Source organism: Magallana gigas, chromosome 6 (assembly GCF_963853765.1).
Source record: "Magallana gigas chromosome 6, xbMagGiga1.1, whole genome shotgun sequence".
NCBI classification, from domain to species: domain Eukaryota; kingdom Metazoa; phylum Mollusca; class Bivalvia; order Ostreida; family Ostreidae; genus Magallana; species Magallana gigas.
The window spans coordinates 49,785,146-49,806,377 of NC_088858.1; the positions used below are offsets into that span (position 1 = coordinate 49,785,146).

The window sequence follows — 21,232 nt, forward strand, 5'->3', positions numbered from 1 at the left end:
CATAATTTCATTGATGGTTTTAATTGGGATAATTTTAATTAATATGGAACAAATGCTGGTACAATGTATATACTTTGGTAGGAATGTAAATTTTTGGGCAAGGGTTAAGCACGAACAATGATGATTCCAAAGTATTTGATGTTGTAAAACATCAATTTATGAAAAAAGGGGGTTGGGGCAAGAGTCAAATCTCAGTTAACACAAGCTCCAGGAGCCAAAATCTGTAAACTTCTGGTAAAATAGAGACCTGCAGACTTAATGGTCACTTTAATAAATGTTATACCTGAGAATGTAAGATTTAATAGCCTTGACACACTTTTGTGATTAAAGTTACAGTCTAATCCTCCAATGCATTTACTATGTGCTATTGCGACATATAATTGAATAATGGGACCTTATGAACATAATAACAATTACTGTGGTTTCATCAATATTCGTTGAATACCAATTTTCATGGATTTCGTTTTTAAGTTGATCCACAAAATTAAATGTTCATTGAAATGCAATTTCTATTAACATTTTGTATTGATGGGGTCATTGGCCACGAATTTACATATCCTTGAAACACGAAATTGATACCCTTGAATATTAATGAAACCACAGTTTGCATTTTAGTTTACCTTCCATGACTGAAAGTTGAACGTTATACCCCCGCCTTGAAGGAGAAGGGGGTACACTCCGATTCACTTCAAAGCAGGGGTATCACTAGTGAGCATTGGCTTACAGATGTCTTGTTTTTACTGTGGCCATATTGGCACTACTCAAGAGCCTGTACCTTGACAGTTGCATTTACATCAACTTGAATTTGGTCATCCTTACAATGTGGGGGGTCCTGAGTCCACGGCCACGGGTGAACTCAGGACCCCTGACATTGTGAGGATGGAATTTGGTGACTTGATGACCTTAATCAATGGCTTAAATATTAGAAAGATGTAAATGTGACTTCAATCAAAATTTTGAGTTGTGACTTTAGCCCCTTCAATTCAAATTATTTCCCTGTAATGCTATGTTGAAATCAGGTTTTCACCTTCCATTTTGTTATTAAAGGGCAGTTATGAATGTAAAGAAGTTTAATTTCATGATTGTGCCAATAGGAATTTTTTTCCATTTTAAGAAAATATCGCAAAAAATAATTGTAAACAGAACAAGTATTTTTGTAAAGAGGCAGTTTATTTATAATTAATGTACACCTGCATTTACAGCAAACTTGAGTATACATTGGTATATTAAATACAACAAGGATCACAGCTAAACATGTAAACAACCAGCATTTCACTAACAAATAATTCAATGTATCTACCATTACAGACATGATGAGGCGTGGTATAGCTTTTACTGGTACATCATGATCATGTGAACTATCAGTAGTTGCAGGACACTCGTCTCACTAATACTACAGGAGCATTTATAAAGCTGTTATTTCAGTGAAGATATCTCTCACATAGTCCTTCATAAGGGGCAATTTGTTGGAATATGATACAGTTTATGCAGTAATCACTGTCAATATCTGTTAGAAATTTTAAGAACTCCAGTGAGGCCTTGCCAGAAATGAAGCTTAGTAGAACACACACTTTAGTCTTAGTACAATATTTTTACCGCAAGAAAAGTATATATATATATTCATGTACATCACACACGAAAACCCTATAGACCAGAATTTGTACCATATACATAATATATAAAATGTTTCCTGTACACAGAAATACATATGTTAAATACATACCTACATACTATACTGATGTGTTGACTAGAACATTTCAGAGTGTATTAACAATATTGGATATAAAATGGACACATTGTAACAACACTTACACAAACAATACCTGTGACTAAAAGGATTACACACAGCACATAGCTCAGAGAGCACTGATGTCTGTGGAATGAGTTGAAAAATGTGGATAGAGGGTACTTTTAACTTCACATACACTGTACATATATATACATACTTTCAGCACATTTGTGCATTTACAGTATTGGGTGATTTTTGTACAATAGGGTTTGTTCCCCTTTCATGGTGTAGTAGTAAAACAACCATATACAACATATATCTAAACTACCATAACTTCTATCTTATCTTTAAAACTTAATTCAACTACATGTATAATCCTCATATGGATTTCAAAAGTATTATAATTATATCACAATCATTGTCTCTTACTAAGGTCTGAGGGGAGTTAAACTTTGAGATACCAAAGGTATCAAAATATAGTGATTAAAGTAAATAAGAAAGAGGAATTGGGAATTCCAACAAATTTCTGGGTTCAAGATACAATTAAGTACCACTGAATTGTATTTAAGAGAGAGATTGGTCAATGCTTGTGTATTTAATTTTGTTTCTTTACCAGAATTGATTCAGTGCTGATTTCTCTTTATGAGGTATTCAATCAATCACAAGTTAATTACAGTTGATGCACTAGTATTGAATCAAAATCTCGCAGGGAATTTAGTTGAGATTAAGTAAATATGGTACAGATTAAAAGAGCTTATAGTTAGGATTAAGTGAATATGGTACAGATTAAAAGAGCTTAAGACTTCTTGTTCATTATTTGGCTAACTGTTGATCAATGAATATTCTTCACTGTGGTAATAAAAATATAATAAAATAAAAATAAAATCATCAAAATAATAAAACAATAAAAGTATATATTAATAACAATATGCTTGGTTTAGTATTAATACAATGGCACCCCATCATGCTCTTTACACAGACAAAGCAGACATTTATCCATTTTTTTCATGAGACAGTTCCTATCACTATGACACAATCCTGATTCTAAATCTTGCAAGACCGAACCCTAAACTTGAATAATAAATGAGGTGGTAGCAAATGACCAAGCCATACCAATACAAGAAGTAGACACTGTCTTTGATCTATATCAACATAATACTGTCTAATTAGTTCACACCTACATGTACAATACTGCAATGACAGTCTATCTGGGACTCTAATTTTTACAGCTGTTCTCTGATGAGTTATCATTGGCAAAATTTAAGTCCTTGCCATCAAATAAGGATTCCAGACTTAAAAATTCTGGTGGGAGTATAAATTTGATTGGCAAACAAAATGGAATGACAGCACCTAAAACTTGTAATACATGAATATGGATGATTTTTAAATAATATCTTTGGTGGTTTTACTCATTCTTTTAGAAATCATCTAATTCTTTAGTAAACATGTAAAACATATGATTGAATTCTATTGCACAGCATAAAATAAAAAAGAAATAAGTCCATTAAGTAAGTACATAAATTGGTTGTCATGGAAACCAAACTAGGCCATTAAGCAGCATGAAATACTCCTGTTGTCTCCACTGTTTCAACAAGCGTTGGCATCCAGCAGGTAAAAAACACAAAGAAAACAGGATTCTGCTGTACACTGGATTCAGGTGGGACACAGCACTATTGAGGAAAAACAGACAAAAATGGTAAAGATTTAAAGGAGATTGACCAAGATATGATCTGTAAAATTTTAAAATTGTTTTTCTTCATTTTTGATGACATTGTCCACCTAACAAAGCAATTTGGTCTGTGTATTTTGGCCTTATATTGGTGGCCAGCAGTTAAAACTTGTATTTACAATTACAGCTGAATTAAGCATTGCAAAAATTGGAAAAATATAACAACATATTTTCAGCTTAAATCATATTCATTCCCCTTAAGCCAGTATTTAGTGATGTTACACTAACAATGTTATAACAATGGAATACTAGAAGTTACATGTAGTTTAGGAAATGATTTGTTCTTTGAAAACAAGACAAACAATAAGTTTTATCTATAGCAACAAATATTCAATGAAGTGCAGTATTTCCATGAACCTAACATTACCTTTCAGGATATAGTCTGTCAGAAGACCAGGGACAGTCGAGCTATCCTCATTGATGGCCTGTAAAACTGTTAAAACAACAAAATCAGCTTATGCTACACCAACAACTTTATTATCAATCAAAAGTAAATCAAAAATGTATCTATCAAACTCATTGAATTTTTATGTCATGTAACAAATTTACATGTAGGTACATGTAAAAATTATCCCTTTTATGACCACTTGATGAATATACTTGTAACCTTGAGTGGGAACTTACTTTTGATGTAGATCTGTAGTTGTTCTGATGTTGGTGGACCATCAGTAGCATGGTATGGAATTACAGTCGTCAAGAACTACAATATAAACATAACGTTGTAAAAGAACTTCAATAACATGTCATTTACCATTTTTAGATCTATTTTAATTTTACTGCAATCTGTTTTACAGTAAACATTTTAAAATCAACAAATGCCATAGCCTTCTTCAAGAAAATCCCTTACATAACGTAGAAATCAAACAACATTCAAATCATCTGACAATTTGGATATTTACCGGTATTTCCATTGTTACAATAACACACTCAATGTTAATCATATCAATTAACCACAGTAAACTTCACTTACTGTGCTTTGGCCTTCTGGGCTGTTCATGTTATTATTAACACTTTTGGTTTTTTTCTTCTTCTTGTCCAAGTTTCCATCGCGGCGACGCTTCTGTATGGTCAGCAGCAGAGAGATGAACTGGTTCTTGAGCTCTTTGTCATACTCGAGTTCGTCTCTGAGCGCGAGTTCTCGGATCAGGACCTCAGACAGTTCCTTGATGATCACCTCGTACTCATTCAGAACTTCATTCAGCTGTGTACAGTTCATCCCCTTCAGATCTGAGGAATATTTATTAAATTCAACATTTCGTCTCAAATCTCATTCATTAAAAAATTAGAAAGTATTTCTTCTCTATCAAATTGTACATGGAAATAGCTTTCTATTTACCTAAACTAAACACTGTGCACTCTTTAGTATTTATCAAACAAAAAGCCATAAAAATCAATTCTAATTAAAGATATGTCAAGGACTACAAAACAAAATGGCTTGAGGACAATGGCAATACTTTTTCCCCTTAACATTTCCTACAGTACCTGTAATTTTCTTCATCTTCATGGCCATAGTTCCAATTGGATATAGCATCTTAATTTCTAATACAGAAAACCAAAACAACTACCACTATTCAATACCTTAACCAATTATAAATCTTCTTTTTAAGCAAGTACACACATAATACAAATAATAATCTCCTCAATACATGAAAAAATGTCCGATATCTGCTTACAGATCTTACTATTAGTCCAACAGCAAAATTCTGAATGTTAAATATACTGACAATATAACCCATAGAATTAAAACACAAGGACGTGATCCCAGATATAGTACCTGTCTCAGTATAGGTGGGAATCTGCGGAAGTTTCTCCTTTTCCAAGGCCATTTCATGCTCAAGATCATCTTGAGTGTACTCCTGGGTTCCATGTTCCTGCAACAGTATAACATTAACAGATCAAAAGATCTACACAACACACAGTCTATAATTATGTCTATTCACTGATAAAATTCCAGAGTTTGTTTTTCATAATCAATGACTGTACTTCAATCTGTTTGTGTTTGATGATGATGTGACAAAGATAAAAGTTCCATGAAAAAACTCTATTAAAGATTTGTATGTACATGTAACTAGTGCCTTTTGGTAAGGTAATAACAAAATTAACATCATTTTGATCACACAGAATGTGCTTGTACTTGAACTCTCAAGTATACATGTACACACTCGATATTTTACCGATTTATACATGGAATACTAACATAAAATGTTTTCATCACATTTATACAATGTACTCGTATGTAATGAACATTATAACAATAAAAGGCATGTGCAAAGGGAAAAATGAGGTAAACAGATACGTATATATATATCAATAATAATATATCAATGAACTTGAGTGTACATGAAATTTAGGTATACATTTAATACAATTAAAGTATAACATTCATAACTTACTGACATATCCTGTAAACCAACTTTTATTCGCGTACCAGAAATTTTCGCGAGGTAAGCAAGAGCATTGTTGTTGCGAATATTTCTCGCCGCAAACCAATCCTTTGTCTAATGTTTTTATAACAATACAGGTCTGGATAAGGCTTGGTCACGAACATTAGTCACCACGAACCAGTCTATCAGCAGTTCAGCGCAAAATAAAGTCGCCGCAAATAAAAATTGGTTTACTTACTACTTGCTCTTTATCTCACTGATATTACACTCATTACTTTCATTATGCTCTCTATCTCACTAATATTACACCCATTACTTACTACACGCTCTTTATCTCACTGATATTACACCCATTACTTACTACTTGCTCTCTATCTCACTGATATTACACTCATTACTTATAACAAGCTCTCTATCTCACTAATATTACACTCATTACTTATAACAAGCTCTCTATCTCACTGATATTACACCCATTACTTACTACATGCTCTCTATCTCACTGATATTACACTCATTACTTTCATTATGCTCTCTATCTCACTAATATTACACCCATTACTTACTACACGCTCTTTATCTCACTGATATTACACCCATTACTTACTACTTGCTCTCTATCTCACTGATATTACACTCATTACTTATAACAAGCTCTCTATCTCACTAATATTACACTCATTACTTACTACTTGCTATCTATCTCACTGATATTACACTCATTACTTACAAAAAGCTCTCTATCTCACTAATATTACACTCATTACTTACTACTTGCTCTCTATCTCACTGATATTACACTCATTACTTAAAACAAGCTCTCTATCTCACTGATATTACACTCATTACTTACTACACGCTTTCTATCTCACTGATATTACACTCTTTACTTATAACATGCTCTCTATCTCACTGATATTACACTCATTACTTACAAATGCCCTCTATCTCACTGATATTACACTCATTACTTTAAACATGCTCTCTATCTCAAGGATATTACACCAATTACTTACAAAATGCTCTCTATCTCACTGATATTACACTCATTACTTAAAACATGCTCTCTATCTCACTGATATTACACCCATTACTTACTACATGCTCTCTATCTCACTGATATTACACTCATTACTTTCATTATGCTCTCTATCTCACTAATATTACACCCATTACTTACTACACGCTCTTTATCTCACTGATATTACACCCATTACTTACTACTTGCTCTCTATCTCACTGATATTACACTCATTACTTATAACAAGCTCTCTATCTCACTAATATTACACTCATTACTTACTACTTGCTCTCTATCTCACTGATATTACACTCATTACTTATAACAAGCTCTCTATCTCAATAATATTACACTCATTACTTAAAACAAGCTCTCTATCTCACTGATATTACACTCATTACTTAAAACAAGCTCTCTATCTCACTGATATTACACTCATTACTTATTACACGCTTTGTATCTCACTGATATTACACTCATTACTTATAACAAGCTCTCTATCTCACTGATATTACACTCATTACTTACAAATGCCCTCTATCTCACTGATATTACACTCATTACTTTAAACATGCTCTCTAACTCAAGGATATTACACCAATTACTTACAAAATGCTCTCTATATCACTGATATTACACTCATTACTTATAACATGCTCTCTATCTCACTGATATTACACTCATTACTTAAAACATGCTCTCTATCTCACTGATATTACACCCGTTACTTACTAAATGCTCTCTATCTCACTGATATTACACTCATTACTTTCATTATGTTCTCTGTCTCACTGATATTACACTCATTATTTATAACATGCTCTCTATCTCACTGATACTGCACTCATTACTTACAACATGTTCTCTGTCTCACTAACATGCTCTCTATCTCACTGATATTACACTCATTCTTTACAAAATACTCTCCATCTCACTGATACTGCACTCATTACTTACAAAATGCTCTCTATTTCACTGATATTATACTCATTATTTAAGAAATGAACTTAATGTCTACCCAAGTTATACAAGTATAACCTGGGATGGGGCAATGTACGCTTTATAGATTTATTAGTTATAATGTTTAACTTTTGCATGCTATGTTTAATGTCTTTGTTTTATGTAACTCATATTCATGACTGTATGCCGACATGGTAATTGTCAATAAAATGAATTGAATAGAATAATCTGCAAAGCGTAAATTGCTCCAACCCAGTTATACAAATATAACTTGGGTAGATATTGAGTTAATTCCTTATACAAATTGAGTCCATTTTAATTTTAAATATGATATTAATCTGTTCAAAATTCGAAGGTAACGTCGAGCAGATTAGTACGTTTTTTACGTTGGTGCATTGTGACATGTCTTGTGACCTGCAAACCAGGTTATACAAATTTAACTAAATTTTTCTATCCAATCCAATGCCGGGTTACAACCAGAATTAAATTATTTACAAAATACGCTCTATCTCACTGATATTACACTCATGACTTACTACACGCTTACTATCTCACTGATATTTCACTCATTACTTACAACATGCTCTCTATCTCACTGATATTACACTTATTACTAACAACATGCTCTTTATCTCACTGATATAACACTCATTACTTACAACATGCTGTCTGTCTCACCGATATTTCACTCATTACTTACTACTTGCTCCATACCTTACTGATGTAACACTCATTACTCACAACATGCTCTCCATCTCACTGATATTACATGAATCATGCTCTTTGTCTTACTGATATACTGTACACCAGTTACCGTACCTGAATCATGCTCTTTATCTCACTGATTTTCCACTCCTCTCATCATGCTCTCTTTTTCACCGATGTTACACAAACTACCTGAATCTCATTGATATTACACTAGCTACCTGCATCCTATTGTTATCTCAGTGATATAACAATAATAATCTGTATCATACTCTCTATTTCACTGATATTAAACTTATCAACTGAAATCTCACTGATTTTACACTAATTACCTACATCCTGCTCTCTATCTCACTGATGTTGCATCCTGCTCTCTGTCTCACTGATGTTTCATCCTGTGCTCTCTATCTTAGAGATGTTGCATTCTGTTGTTTATCTCACAGAAGTTGCATCCTGCTCTTTATCTCACTGATGTTGCATCCTGCTCTCTATCTCACTGACGTTGCATCCTGCTCTCTATCTCACCGATGTTGGATCCTGCTCTCTATCTCACTATTATTGCATCCTGCTCTTTATTTCACTGATGTTGCATCCTGCTCTCTATCTCACTGATATTGCATCCTGCTCTCTCTCTCTCTCTCTCTCTCTCTCTCTCTCTCTCTCTCTCTCTCTCTCTCTCTCTCTCTCTCTCTCTCTCTCTCTCTATTACTGCATCCTGCTCTCTATCTCACTGACATGAAATTCATTACCTGCATCATGGTCTCTATTTCGCTAATGACCTCATCTGCTGTTGCAACATGGTCTGCGTCATGGGACTGGAGACTGGACACAATCAGGGAGTGCATGTCAAATTGCTGACTCAGCTCCTCATCATCTGACAGGTCAAGGTTAGGGGACTCTGGAACCTGAAACATCACACATTCAAACAGTGAGCAACAAAATGGACGACAACCAACAGGAGATTCAGAATGAGACAAATCCACTTTGAAGACATAGTACATGTATACAGAAAAGATCTGTAATTACATAACATTTCAAATAAATCTTCCTGAATTGATGACTTGAACAAAGGATAATTGTCTTGTAATTGCAAGAAAACATGCAGCAAAGCCGTAATGTTCAATCCTAGAGGGACTGATTGATAGAACACTAGGTGAAAAGGAAACCATCAGACATTGTAGGAAACAATTTCACTTTCAGAGATAAAAAATGGGATGGTGAATACACTCTCTCTGCAGACAATATACACTACAATGTTAAAGTTAATCTGAATCAATACATTTTTCTTTCATAATTTAGATCAGGAAACAAGAATGGCTTTTGTGTTTAGAAATATACTTGTATTGCATATGATACTGATACGAGGTCATGTTTCCATGAACAAGGCATGTATCGTTAAACAGTTTCTTTGCCAAATACCCTAGATATTGACCTTTTAAAAAAAATTCAATTAAAATAGGGAGGCATCTCTTTTTCTTGGTATTTTAATTTCAAAAGCTTTCTTTTATGATTCATGTGGGTTATGTATTTTTTTTTTGCAGTGTCACTACCTTCATATCCCGCATGAATTACCAAAGAAAGCATTTTATTGTTCAAATAAGTACATGTTCCTGAGAAGCACTCCACACAAGGTTTGCTTAGCATGGAGTCTAAATCAGACAGAAGCTGCTGTTGTATTAGTCATTGCTAATTATTTCTAGCTTAATCTCCCTCTACATATTTATGAAGCTAAATCGCTGGGTACTTGTAATCACAGTATCCAATGGCCTACAGGAAGTACGATGATTGCTGGGCAAACGTTAAAGATGGATTTTTTCTGTCATAAACCCAGAAAACGTCTATGAACTAAAAATGATGCCTGTGCCTAATCACATTCAATATCCTAGAATAAGCTTTTTTCAAGATTATTGTCATTTTTTAACTAAACTAATCATATATCTCTGACATATATACCATAAAAGTATATGAAATATAGCCATATTAGAAGGTATAAATCCAACAACTATCCTTTCTTAATTTTGATGTTTTAAAAATAATAGTAACAATGCTTTGCAAGTTGTACTCTTGCTCAAAATGTTCTTGATGATATGTTGATAAATATTGATTCAAATGTTTCCACAGTGTGCCAACACATTAACAAAAAGGACAAAATATGGAATGTTACTTCTAAGAACACTATTTTTCCTTGACATATTTTCCAACATGTGAGAAAGCTACCGGTATATCATCTTTATTAAAGTTAAAGTCTTTGATCACATGAAAATAGATATTTGGTCAGATAACATATAAGCTTTAATTAATATTCCATTTTCTACCACTGAAAATGATTTTTTGTGTTTTTAAATATCAAAACATGGTAGGCTTTCACCGCCAAATTTACTACTAAGATAGCAGCAAACCAGCAAACTAACTTAATACATGTACCCAGTACTGAGCCTTCATGATGTTTTCAATGTTCTCTGATAAGCCAGGTGATAAAAGAAAAGAAATTGTAGCAGAACCTTTAATAATTAAAAGCTTGAAGGAAGCACCAAACATCAGCACAGTCTGTTCGTACTGAAGGCAGCTTTTATATACACCACATCTGAATTACCACAGCATCTTTTCAATTTTGAGCATTTATCTTTTATCTAAAGAGAAACATCAAGTATTTGAAAACCTATAGCTTTGATTTTAACAATTAACATACCAGAAAATAAAAAAAATGGAAAGAAAATTTGAATAAAATTCATAAGCACTAAAATTAAATTTTTTAGGGTCTGGCTTAATATTTTTTGTTATTATTGTTGATTTTGGTTGATCTATGGTTTTAAGTACTGGTATATTCAACTACATGTAACAGGTCCAGTACTGAAAAAGATGAAAAAATTATCTTTTTTGTTCATCTAAATATTTCTTTTGAACCTCTCATGTCATGTCATTTTTACCCAACGTGAATGAAACATTTAGAAAACATTTTTTATGGTAGACTAGTAATTTTAAAATTATGTTAGCTATGGTCGGTAAAGTTTTATCAAAACAAATAATATAACACTATGCATTAGATTTCATTATTATCAAGATCTGGTAGAGAATTTACAAATGATAAAAATTGTAATACTTCGGGTCATGCAGGCTCATCTATTTCATTTTAAGGTTATTTATTTTTAAAATTTTTAATTTTTAAAATCATTTTTTTGTGAAATATAATTCAATTTTTTTTAACTGGTTACATTTTATTAACCAAGTAATCATGACATCTAACCAGTAAATCTACGCCATCCCTAGTCAATATTAACACTAATTAATCACTCAATGGCAGAAACATCTCAATAGAATCTCCAATGCTTCTCTCCCACCAGTTATAAAAACTGCTCAGTTTATGTCATTAAGCCGTATCAATTTTTTAAACTACTATGATATGTTTTGTGGGGTGTTTTACAATGGCAATTTATCACAATTAACTGTCCCATACCTCCTGTTTTAAAATCACCAAAGGGACACATTATTCTAGTCCTGTGCATCAACAGCACTTTTACATCACATACCGGTATATTCTAAGTACATTTGTTACTGTACAGTAAAACTCGTTTTGTATGAACAAGGATAAAGCGAATTCTCGGATGAAACGAAGTTATTTGGAGTCCCCAGTAAAATTCTTAACAAACCTTCGCAAAGTTTTATGGTTATAACGAATTTGGATATAATGAATTAAAATTTTACAGATATAGCAAACTGATTTTGAGTCCCGTAGAAGTTAATAATAACGAAATTTAAGACTTTTATAACGAATTCCTTTACATTTTAATGAAGTTTGCACTACTATTTAACATAAAAGTTTGAATAAATTTATTTTCATAATAATTTTTCAATTCACAATCCGATCATTATAGGTATCAAAGTAATATATTTTTATTCTAATCCTCAATTAGAAAAAATTATAGTCTGGTGAAAGAAAACATTTACAGTTAAATATCGATATCTCGAAGTTCGGGGGACCACGGAAAAACTTCGAGATATCCGGGTGTTCGAGATATTTTTGTTTTTGTCCTGACATGTTAACACAGGAAGTCCTTATATGCACTATAATTTGAGAACCGGTATGAACGAAAAAAAAAAGACGGAATATTGAAACGATGTTTTATTTATAGACATTTATAGACATTGCACATATACACTTATTTAAGAATTTATATGAAACGTTACAATTATTTTAAATAACAGTTAATCAAACATACAAGCATAATGTACATGTATACAACTTTTCAGAATATAAATAAATCACGTTCACACTATTGTCAAATCACTGCGCTATTTGGTAATTGAGTGACCGTGAACTTGTTTGCTTTATAAGTAGTGTGCATCATTATTCATATTATCGGTAATGTTAGGGGTGCTTACATTTGGGAGCTGTGAACTTGTTTGTTTTATCAATCACCGGAGTATATACCCAAGCTGTTATAACAATTACCGTGTCATCGATAGCTGCACTGGCTAAGCGTGGAGTTAATAGACTATCAGTCTTGAGAAAAGGTGTGAATTGCCGTGGGCGAGAATAACAAGGACACTACATGCGGGGTGCGATTAGCAGACCAGAAAATTGACTTCACTTCGAGATAACCCAGGTAAAATTTGTTATTGGGACCGTAAACATACTTCGACATAAGCGGGGTATTCGAGATAACCGTATTCGAGATATCAGTAGTTTTTTAAATCATATATATAGGGAAAACGGCCGGGACCGGCGGCCGACTTCGACATAACCGGGGTATTCGAGATATCCCATGTTCGAGATACCGATATTTACCTGTATATAGTGAATTCGCTATAGTTATTTTTACGAATTTGTTATACGGATATAACGAATTATGGATATAACGAAAATCAATTGGTCCCTAGGACTTCGCTATAACCAAGTTTTACTGTATGTCTCTTAGTGCATGCATCTTTGTAATTTGGCATGTAATACATTTACTTAACCAACAATTTCTCTAGAATCATTTTTGTGGTTACTCAATTTTTCTTATGTTGTAGGTACCCCTCATCCATGAATTTACATCCCCATTGAATTTTAAATTTGATCTTTATTCATATGTCAACTTGATACAAAGAATCAATGAAATCTTTTTCACAAGCTGCCAAAAAACCTGGCAGTCCACGAAAAAAACCCTGGTCCCTTGGTAATACATGCAAAGTGTTTGTTTTGGGATAATTTGGACTCTACAGATGCATAAAACATTCACAAATTAAAGTTTCATTACAAATATGGGACTTCAATGTTTACGGTATGTATCAGTTGATAGGCTATTACATATAGAGGTGTATAAACTATAAACGGATGGTTTGGTTGCTGATAAATGAATAAATGATGCCCATACTGTACCCAGTACATGTAGTTACCTGGTTCTCTTTGAGGTTTAGCACTTTGGATTGGAGTTGCCTTGCATAGCTCTTGGACCAATCAATGGGCAGAATGTTACCGAAATTTCCTGTTATGGTCCACCACACTCTGAAAAGACATTTGTAGATTTTAGATTTACAGTGCAATAAATAAAATTTTCTTCATTAATTGTATCTTTCTTTGTGAAATGTGATTTGGAAAGGGAATGGACTAACTATTAATTAAAACAAATAAAATCATAATCTAGTATATTGATTTCAAACTGTATACATTGTTTAAAAACAAGATAACATATACAATTTACTGGTATACAGTTTGAGTAATATTTGTAATTTTTTATGACCATTTTTGTATCACTCATTATAAAACACAAAGTAGAATTGCCACTTATTATGAGTGAAAAAAAAGCATACCAGAATTGCCAAATATATACGGTAAACTAGATATTACACCAATTCAAAGCAGTTTTGCCAAAACCCTCATAAATACAGCATTTATATAGGATACCATGACAGGGACTAGGTTATATACATTACAATGCATGTATGTATGATTTTGATCTCTCTCGTCAGTCTGTCTGTTCAGTATTAAAAGTAATTCTTGGTACATCAGTTGACTTCAGCATCGAGATACGACACCAGGTTGGCAAAAGTAACAGGTGGTGGCCGGTTCATAATATACCGGTAATAAAGATAAATTAACAAAATATTTGAAATTCAGCTGAGTATTGACAGTGCAAGCGATGTTGAAGATTTATTCTGATGTTAAATAAACCACCAGGTTGTGGGCAGGTAGCCTGGAGGAATGTCACAGCTGTTGTATTTCTACACAATCAGGTGACATATCTAACTTAGATAAACAGTGTGACACATGGGAGACAGAGTCTGTGCTGGGATTTCCCCTCTCCTAACATTCTGTGAAATGTATTCACCTCTCCAAACAAAAGAAAAAGATATGTTTATAAAAAAAATAACACCAGCATTATACAAAAAACACAAAGAACTTTTATCAGCTGAACTGCAGACATGTGTGTCTATTAACTACAAATGTTCATTTAGGTGAAGCAGGTCTATAAACTAAGTTTGATTTAATATAAATGTTCAAAATGTCCATCCTTTGCATTGGCTTGCTTCCTTTCTCTCCCTCAAGCTAATATTTTTTCATTGTCTAGGACAGGCTTAAATTCTCTAGATTCTGGGGATAGTATTGATTGTTTCTGTGTACATAATAAAGGCTTCCTGTTATACTGACAAATACCTCAACAGATGCTGATCAATTCATAATTCTGTACCCAACCCACAACTGAAACAAGAGTATTTTCCCAATAGTGCAACACGAAACAATTATAGTATTTTAAAAAAGAAAACTTACGATACCTTATATAGTACAATATGATCTAATTCAGACACATGTACATAAATCAAAGAAAAAAAAGCAAAACCAATAAAATTTTCACAAGTTCACTACCTTATTCATGAGAATGCATACAATTGATATTGAACAGTTAGTCATGCGCCATAAGCCATTAAAAAACCCACATCCCACAATTAACTCAGTCGGTTACACAGCTTTTACTGTAAAAGAGAAACCCTTACTCTTCCAGACAAGGAACCAAGAACTTGACAGGTGCAAGAGAATACCTATATACAAAATTGTTGTGTATAATAATATGATTATTAACTTTTGAAGAATCAAAGTCGCAGTCATATTGTTCTACAAGTATTTATCCATGTACATTTCAAATGACTATTAAGTATATAAGAGCATTTACATGTACCACATAATGTACCTTACAGTAATAAGTCAAATAATAGCTAAAGACTTTTCCAATATCATATCTGTTGATCGCTCTCATTATGTTTGCATGCTAAATCAATACCATTTTAGTCAGCATTTTCCCTCCGTTCCAGATTTGCGAGCCTTACTCTGAGTACGCATTGATCAATCAACAGAGAAATTCAGACAGTAAGAACCAGTCAGTCTGTCACCAATAATAGAACTCTATTCTACTATCTTTGGCTACTGGGTTAACATGCCAAACCCTACAACCCACTGTACACTTAATTAATATTTTTTATTTAACTGAAATAGGAAAACTTTGGAAGTAGTAGGACCTGAAGGTGGAATAAGAGGTGCTTTAGAGCTGTGACTCAGTGTATTGATTTCTGTGAATCATCTGTTACTCTGTGTCGGGGTAGCATGACGATGCTGCCTGTTGTTACTTCATGTATTTATTATCTTTTTTCTGTAAACATTGCACCCTTTGTTATAACATTGGGAGCCAGAGACAAATAAAATCATTGCTGAATGTTCAAATTATTATATATAAGAAAAAATATATAATTGTTGAAGCATTACCACAAGAGATCATGATTTGAACAAACTTGAATCTTCACTACCTGAGGATGATTCCACACAAGTTAAAGCTTTTCTGGCAAAATGGTTTTGAGAAGATTTTTAAACATTTTTCTCTATATATTCCTTTGTTAAAATTCAACCCCCACCCCATTATGGTCCCATTCTGACCACTGGGATCATGATTTGAACAAACTTCAATCTTCACTACCTGAGGATGCTTTCACACAAGGTTCAGATTTTGTGGCCAAATTGTTTTTGAGAAGAAGATTTATATGAAGAAAAAAAAACCAACAAATTTTGATTAATCCTTAATTATCTCCCCTTGAAAAAGGGCATGGCCTCTTCATTTTAACACATCTGAATTCCCTTCACTGAAGAATGCTTTGCGCCAAGTTTAGTTGAAATTGGCTTGGTGGTTCTAGAGAAGTAAAACATAGGTAATCATGGATTACTAAGCTCACCGAGACGGAGCATCACCCTTATGAGACATCACCTTCATAAGACCACCTTTATCATTTTATATGAAAATCATACTTTATGATCTTGGATATTCATGGATTCTGTTTTGACAAAATATCGTATATCATCTGATAAAATTTTTTATGATAATCATATGTTCATATGTTAATCAATACAATGATATAAAATGAAATATTGCATCATGTCAAATTTATAATATATATCATATAATACAATAAAATACCGTAATAAACAATAATGAGATATGATATTGTAACTTATGATATGACATTGTATTGTGTTATACCTTATTGTATTTGATCACATAATACAATATCATAAAATATAATACGATATAGTATTATATTACAATATCATATTACATAATACATCATAACATTGAAACATGATATTATATTGTATAATATAGTATGATATTGTATTGAATGACACTGAAACATATTTGATACATTATATGATATTATATCATATAATACAATATAATTTGATTCCAACATTGTATCTTATCAAATGATACAATATTATGTGATAATATACAATATTGTATGATACAATATTATAGAATATATAATATTGTATCATAGGATACAATATTATATTTTGCAATATCTTATGTAATTGTATCATGTGATAAAATAATAAATTAAAAATACAATATAATATTATACAATATTGTATCATAATATACAATACTATACATAACAATATCATGATACAATATCATATCATAAAATATCAAAAAAATTGATACAATATCATATCTTATCATATAACTTTTTATAATATAACATAATATTCATATTGTATCATATCAAACAATACTATATCATAGGAATCATGTTATATCATTTATCAACAAACACATCTATCTATTGAGCTGGTTTGAGTGAGGTAGGAGATTTCTTTAGCATCCTTGATAATGGAGATCAGGCTCTGCATCTGAAGCAACCTCTGCATTTAATTTGTAATAAAGTTAAATCAACTATGCAAGCTATCATCTATAAAACATGTGACCTGTTCCAAAAAACTAAACCTCATCCAGCATCCGAAACCTATGGCTCAGATTCAGCATTCAAGCCCATCAGGTGCATTGGTATCATAAGACGCATCATCCATGCAAGTTTGGTGAAGTTTGGACCAGTAATAACTAAGATATCATAATCAGAGGGCACTAGCAATTAAAACCTTAACTTCCTCCAGCATCCGCAACCTATGGCTCAGAATCAGCATCCATGCCTGACAGGTACATCTGTATCATAAGACACACCATCCATTCAAGTTTGGTGAAGTTAGGACCTGTAATAACTAAGATTTATTTTTTAGCATCCTTGATAATGGAGATCAAGCTCTGCATCTGAAGCTACCTCTGCGATTCATTCATATTACAGTTAAATCAACTATGCAAGTTTGAAATAGTACTCTCATCTATTAAACATGTGACCTGTTCCTAAAAACTTAACTTTATCCAGCATCCGAAACCAGACTCAGCATTCAAGCCTGTCAGGTGCATCAGTATCATAAGACACACCATCCATGGAAGTCTGGTGAAGTAAGGACAAGTAATAACCAAGATATCATCATCAGAGGGCACCTGTTTCAAAAACTTTATTTAACCAGCTCTTAAAACCTTAACCTCCTCCAGCATCCGAAACCTATTGCTCAGATTCAGCATTCAAGCTTGTCAGGTGCATCAGTATCATAAGACGCACCATCCATACAAGTTTGGTGAAGTTAGGACCAGTAGTAACTTAGATATTGCTATCGATGGGCACCTGCAACAAAAACTTTAACCAGTTCTAAAAACCTTAACCTCTTCCAGCATCCGAAACCTATAGCTCAGATTCAGCATTCAAGCTTGTCAGGTGCATCAGTATCATAAGACGCATCATCCATACAAGTTTGGTGAAGTTAGGACCAGTAGTAACTAAGATATTGCTATCAAAGGGCACCTGCAACAAAAACTTTAACCTGGTCCAACAACCTTAACCTCCTCCAGCATCTGAAATTTAGGACCCAGATTCAGCATCCAAGTCTTTCAAGTCCATAAGTAGGTCCAGATGCATCATCCATGCAAGTTTGGTGAAGATAGGACAAGTAATAGCTTAGATACAGGACCTGCAACAAAAACTTTAACCAGGTCCGGACGCCGACGCCGACGCCGACGCCACCGCCGACGCCGACGCCGAGGGTATAGCATAAGCTCTCCTTGACTTCGTCTCGGTGAGCTAAAAATGTAGAAAGCTTACAGACTGACAGATAGATGGATGCCTCACAAAAAGTAACATTTTTTAATGCCAAAACCATTTGGAAAATTTGGCTTTACAGATACTGGTAGAGGCACAACTACCATTCTGTTTATGCAAATCTTGTTATTAACTCCTAATGAGCATAATTCAATTCAGACAAAGATTAGCTGCAGAACTGTCACACTACATGAAAATTTAGCTTGGTAGCTAAATGGTACAGCTACAGTTCTGTATATGCAAAAAACTTGTAATTGAGAGGATAACAAAAAAAATCACTATAGTTTGTTTGTTCCAAGTTATTTTTTAAGTCAATTTTAAACAATTTCAAACAAAATCAACACATCTTTCAACAAGTGTAATTGATGAAAGGAACAAAACCTAAGATTTCTTTATTGACATGTCATCTTTTTTAACCTGCAGAAATGAACAGGAACAAAACAAAATAAATAATTTACTTATGGAGATTTGTAATGAGCAATGTTGACATCTTTTCTTCATTCAGTTATACTATACATGCATTCAATTCAGTAAGACACCTTGTGCAGTTTTTTAACGTAATAATCTGGGGTACATTTCATGTCATTTGCAATGCAAAATCCCCATAAACTTTTTATTTTTAGCTGTGTTTTGAACCCTGACAAGCTAGAGGGAGAATTTCAAATGAGAAATCATAGGATTTTTCATACTAATGAATAAACATCGTTTGAACCCTGAAATATACATATCAAATAATATATAAGAAAATGTGCTGCATATATATCTTGGGGCAGAGTACAGTTTCATTGACTTGCACCATGTACATGGTACTTTTTTTACAAACACACTAAATAAATGCAAATATTTGATAATACCAAAAACTTTTTTAGATATATTATACTACTGTGTTTGTTAATTTACTTGTCTTCTAACAGTAACCTTATGCAATGAAGTGTGTTTAGATTTAATTCCTGTGTAGAGTCCCCATTTGAAAATTCTATGATACAAGGGGGGGGGGGGCAGATTTAAAAAAAAGAGGCTTTTTTAAAGCTCTGTAATCACTTCATGCCATCAGATGAGAACAGTGACTCTCAATGACCATTTGACAACAATTTTTTTGATTCTATACCATATGATATGTATAATTATGTATTTAGTTAGAGAGGTCCTAAAGATGAAGTCTTTTTTCCTTGGTTAAGTATATGTACAATCTTAGATTGTACATTTTTAGTCTAAGAGTATATTAATATATAAAGATTCTCTCTAGACTAAGAATGTAAGTGTCAAATATCCCAACCTTTGAGTCATGATAACAATTGACTGGAAAAGCTGATGCAGCAATGATCTGGTGGCAGTAATACAAAAGTGTAATATTACTTCTTTATATGTTCTGTATGTAAATATTCAATGTCAAGAATTACAGCATTTTCACTTCTTTGATTAAGCAAACTATCATATCAAACTTCCGTTGCATCAAAAATTCAAAACACAAAAAATAAAGATAATGTAGTAGTCCATTAGACCCTGGACCTTGTTTTCTTGGGTTAAAGTATTCCAGTCTGTTATAGAGGCATTGGTTTCCTCTTCCTGTTACACCAATAAATCATTATCATTTCCCTTTGAAATGTTTGTATTATAAAGTTTTCATTCAACTATGTTATAAAACTGCATGGATATTTACAAGTAAGTGCACTATATTCTATAACATCAAATATGATACACATATAGACTTGGTGTGCATCAACAGGTACTCTACTATAACCAGGGACGTATATAAACAGCCGTATTACCACTGATTCATTTTTTAAGTTATTATATTCCATCCTTTTCGGACAATGATTTTTTTCTCATTATTAATTGATTTTACTCTTGTCAATACATGGTCTATGATCTATCTCTTGTCCAACTAACACGGTAAATACACACAGGTTACTCGAATATATATACTTACTGACAATCATTTACGATCTCTTCTTGTGATCTTATTTGCACAGGGGCTATTTTGTCATTAACATTTTCCTCAAAATTGCAAAAACACTTCGTTATCTTCTCGTCGAAAGAGTTCACGAGATCTTCTAAAGATCCCGAATAAGGCTCTGTAAAGTGTTCACTGTCCTCGTTTTCATTTGATTCACTTGTTTGGAGTGTTTCAGTGTCTTTCAAAATATTTTCAACTGTTACAGCTTCCTGAAATTCACTGTATTCACTCCATTCCTCATTTTCAAACTTGGCTAGCGGTGCCTCAAACTGAAGCTCCGCCATAT

At 33.0% G+C, this 21,232-nt stretch overlaps 1 protein-coding gene across 1 annotated transcript; it reads right to left on the reverse strand.

Moving 5' to 3' along the window:
• Nucleotides 1-1,147: 1,147 nt before the first annotated feature.
• Nucleotides 1,148-21,230, reverse strand: LOC105326998 (fasciculation and elongation protein zeta-2). The gene is made up of 8 exons (XM_011427259.4): nt 20,920-21,230; nt 13,908-14,016; nt 9,278-9,433; nt 5,233-5,329; nt 4,429-4,685; nt 4,083-4,158; nt 3,826-3,891; nt 1,148-3,399 (listed from the first exon to the last, which is right to left on the reverse strand). Exons 1-8 carry the CDS (start codon nt 21,228-21,230, stop codon nt 3,383-3,385), a joined length of 1,089 nt encoding a protein of 362 aa, XP_011425561.1. The 3' UTR covers nt 1,148-3,382.
• Nucleotides 21,231-21,232: the final 2 nt, after the last annotated feature.

Coding starts and splice junctions, on each gene's coding strand:
- LOC105326998 (XM_011427259.4), bottom strand. CDS start 21,230: ATGGCGGAGCTTCAGTTTGAGGCACCGCTAGCCAAGTTTGAAAATGAG. Junction 14,017..20,919: donor GAGATCGTAAATGATTGTCA/GTAAGTATATAT, acceptor ATGTCTTTTCAG/AGTGTGGTGGACCATAACAG. Junction 3,892..4,082: donor ACTACAGATCTACATCAAAA/GTAAGTTCCCAC, acceptor TTGTTTTAACAG/TTTTACAGGCCATCAATGAG.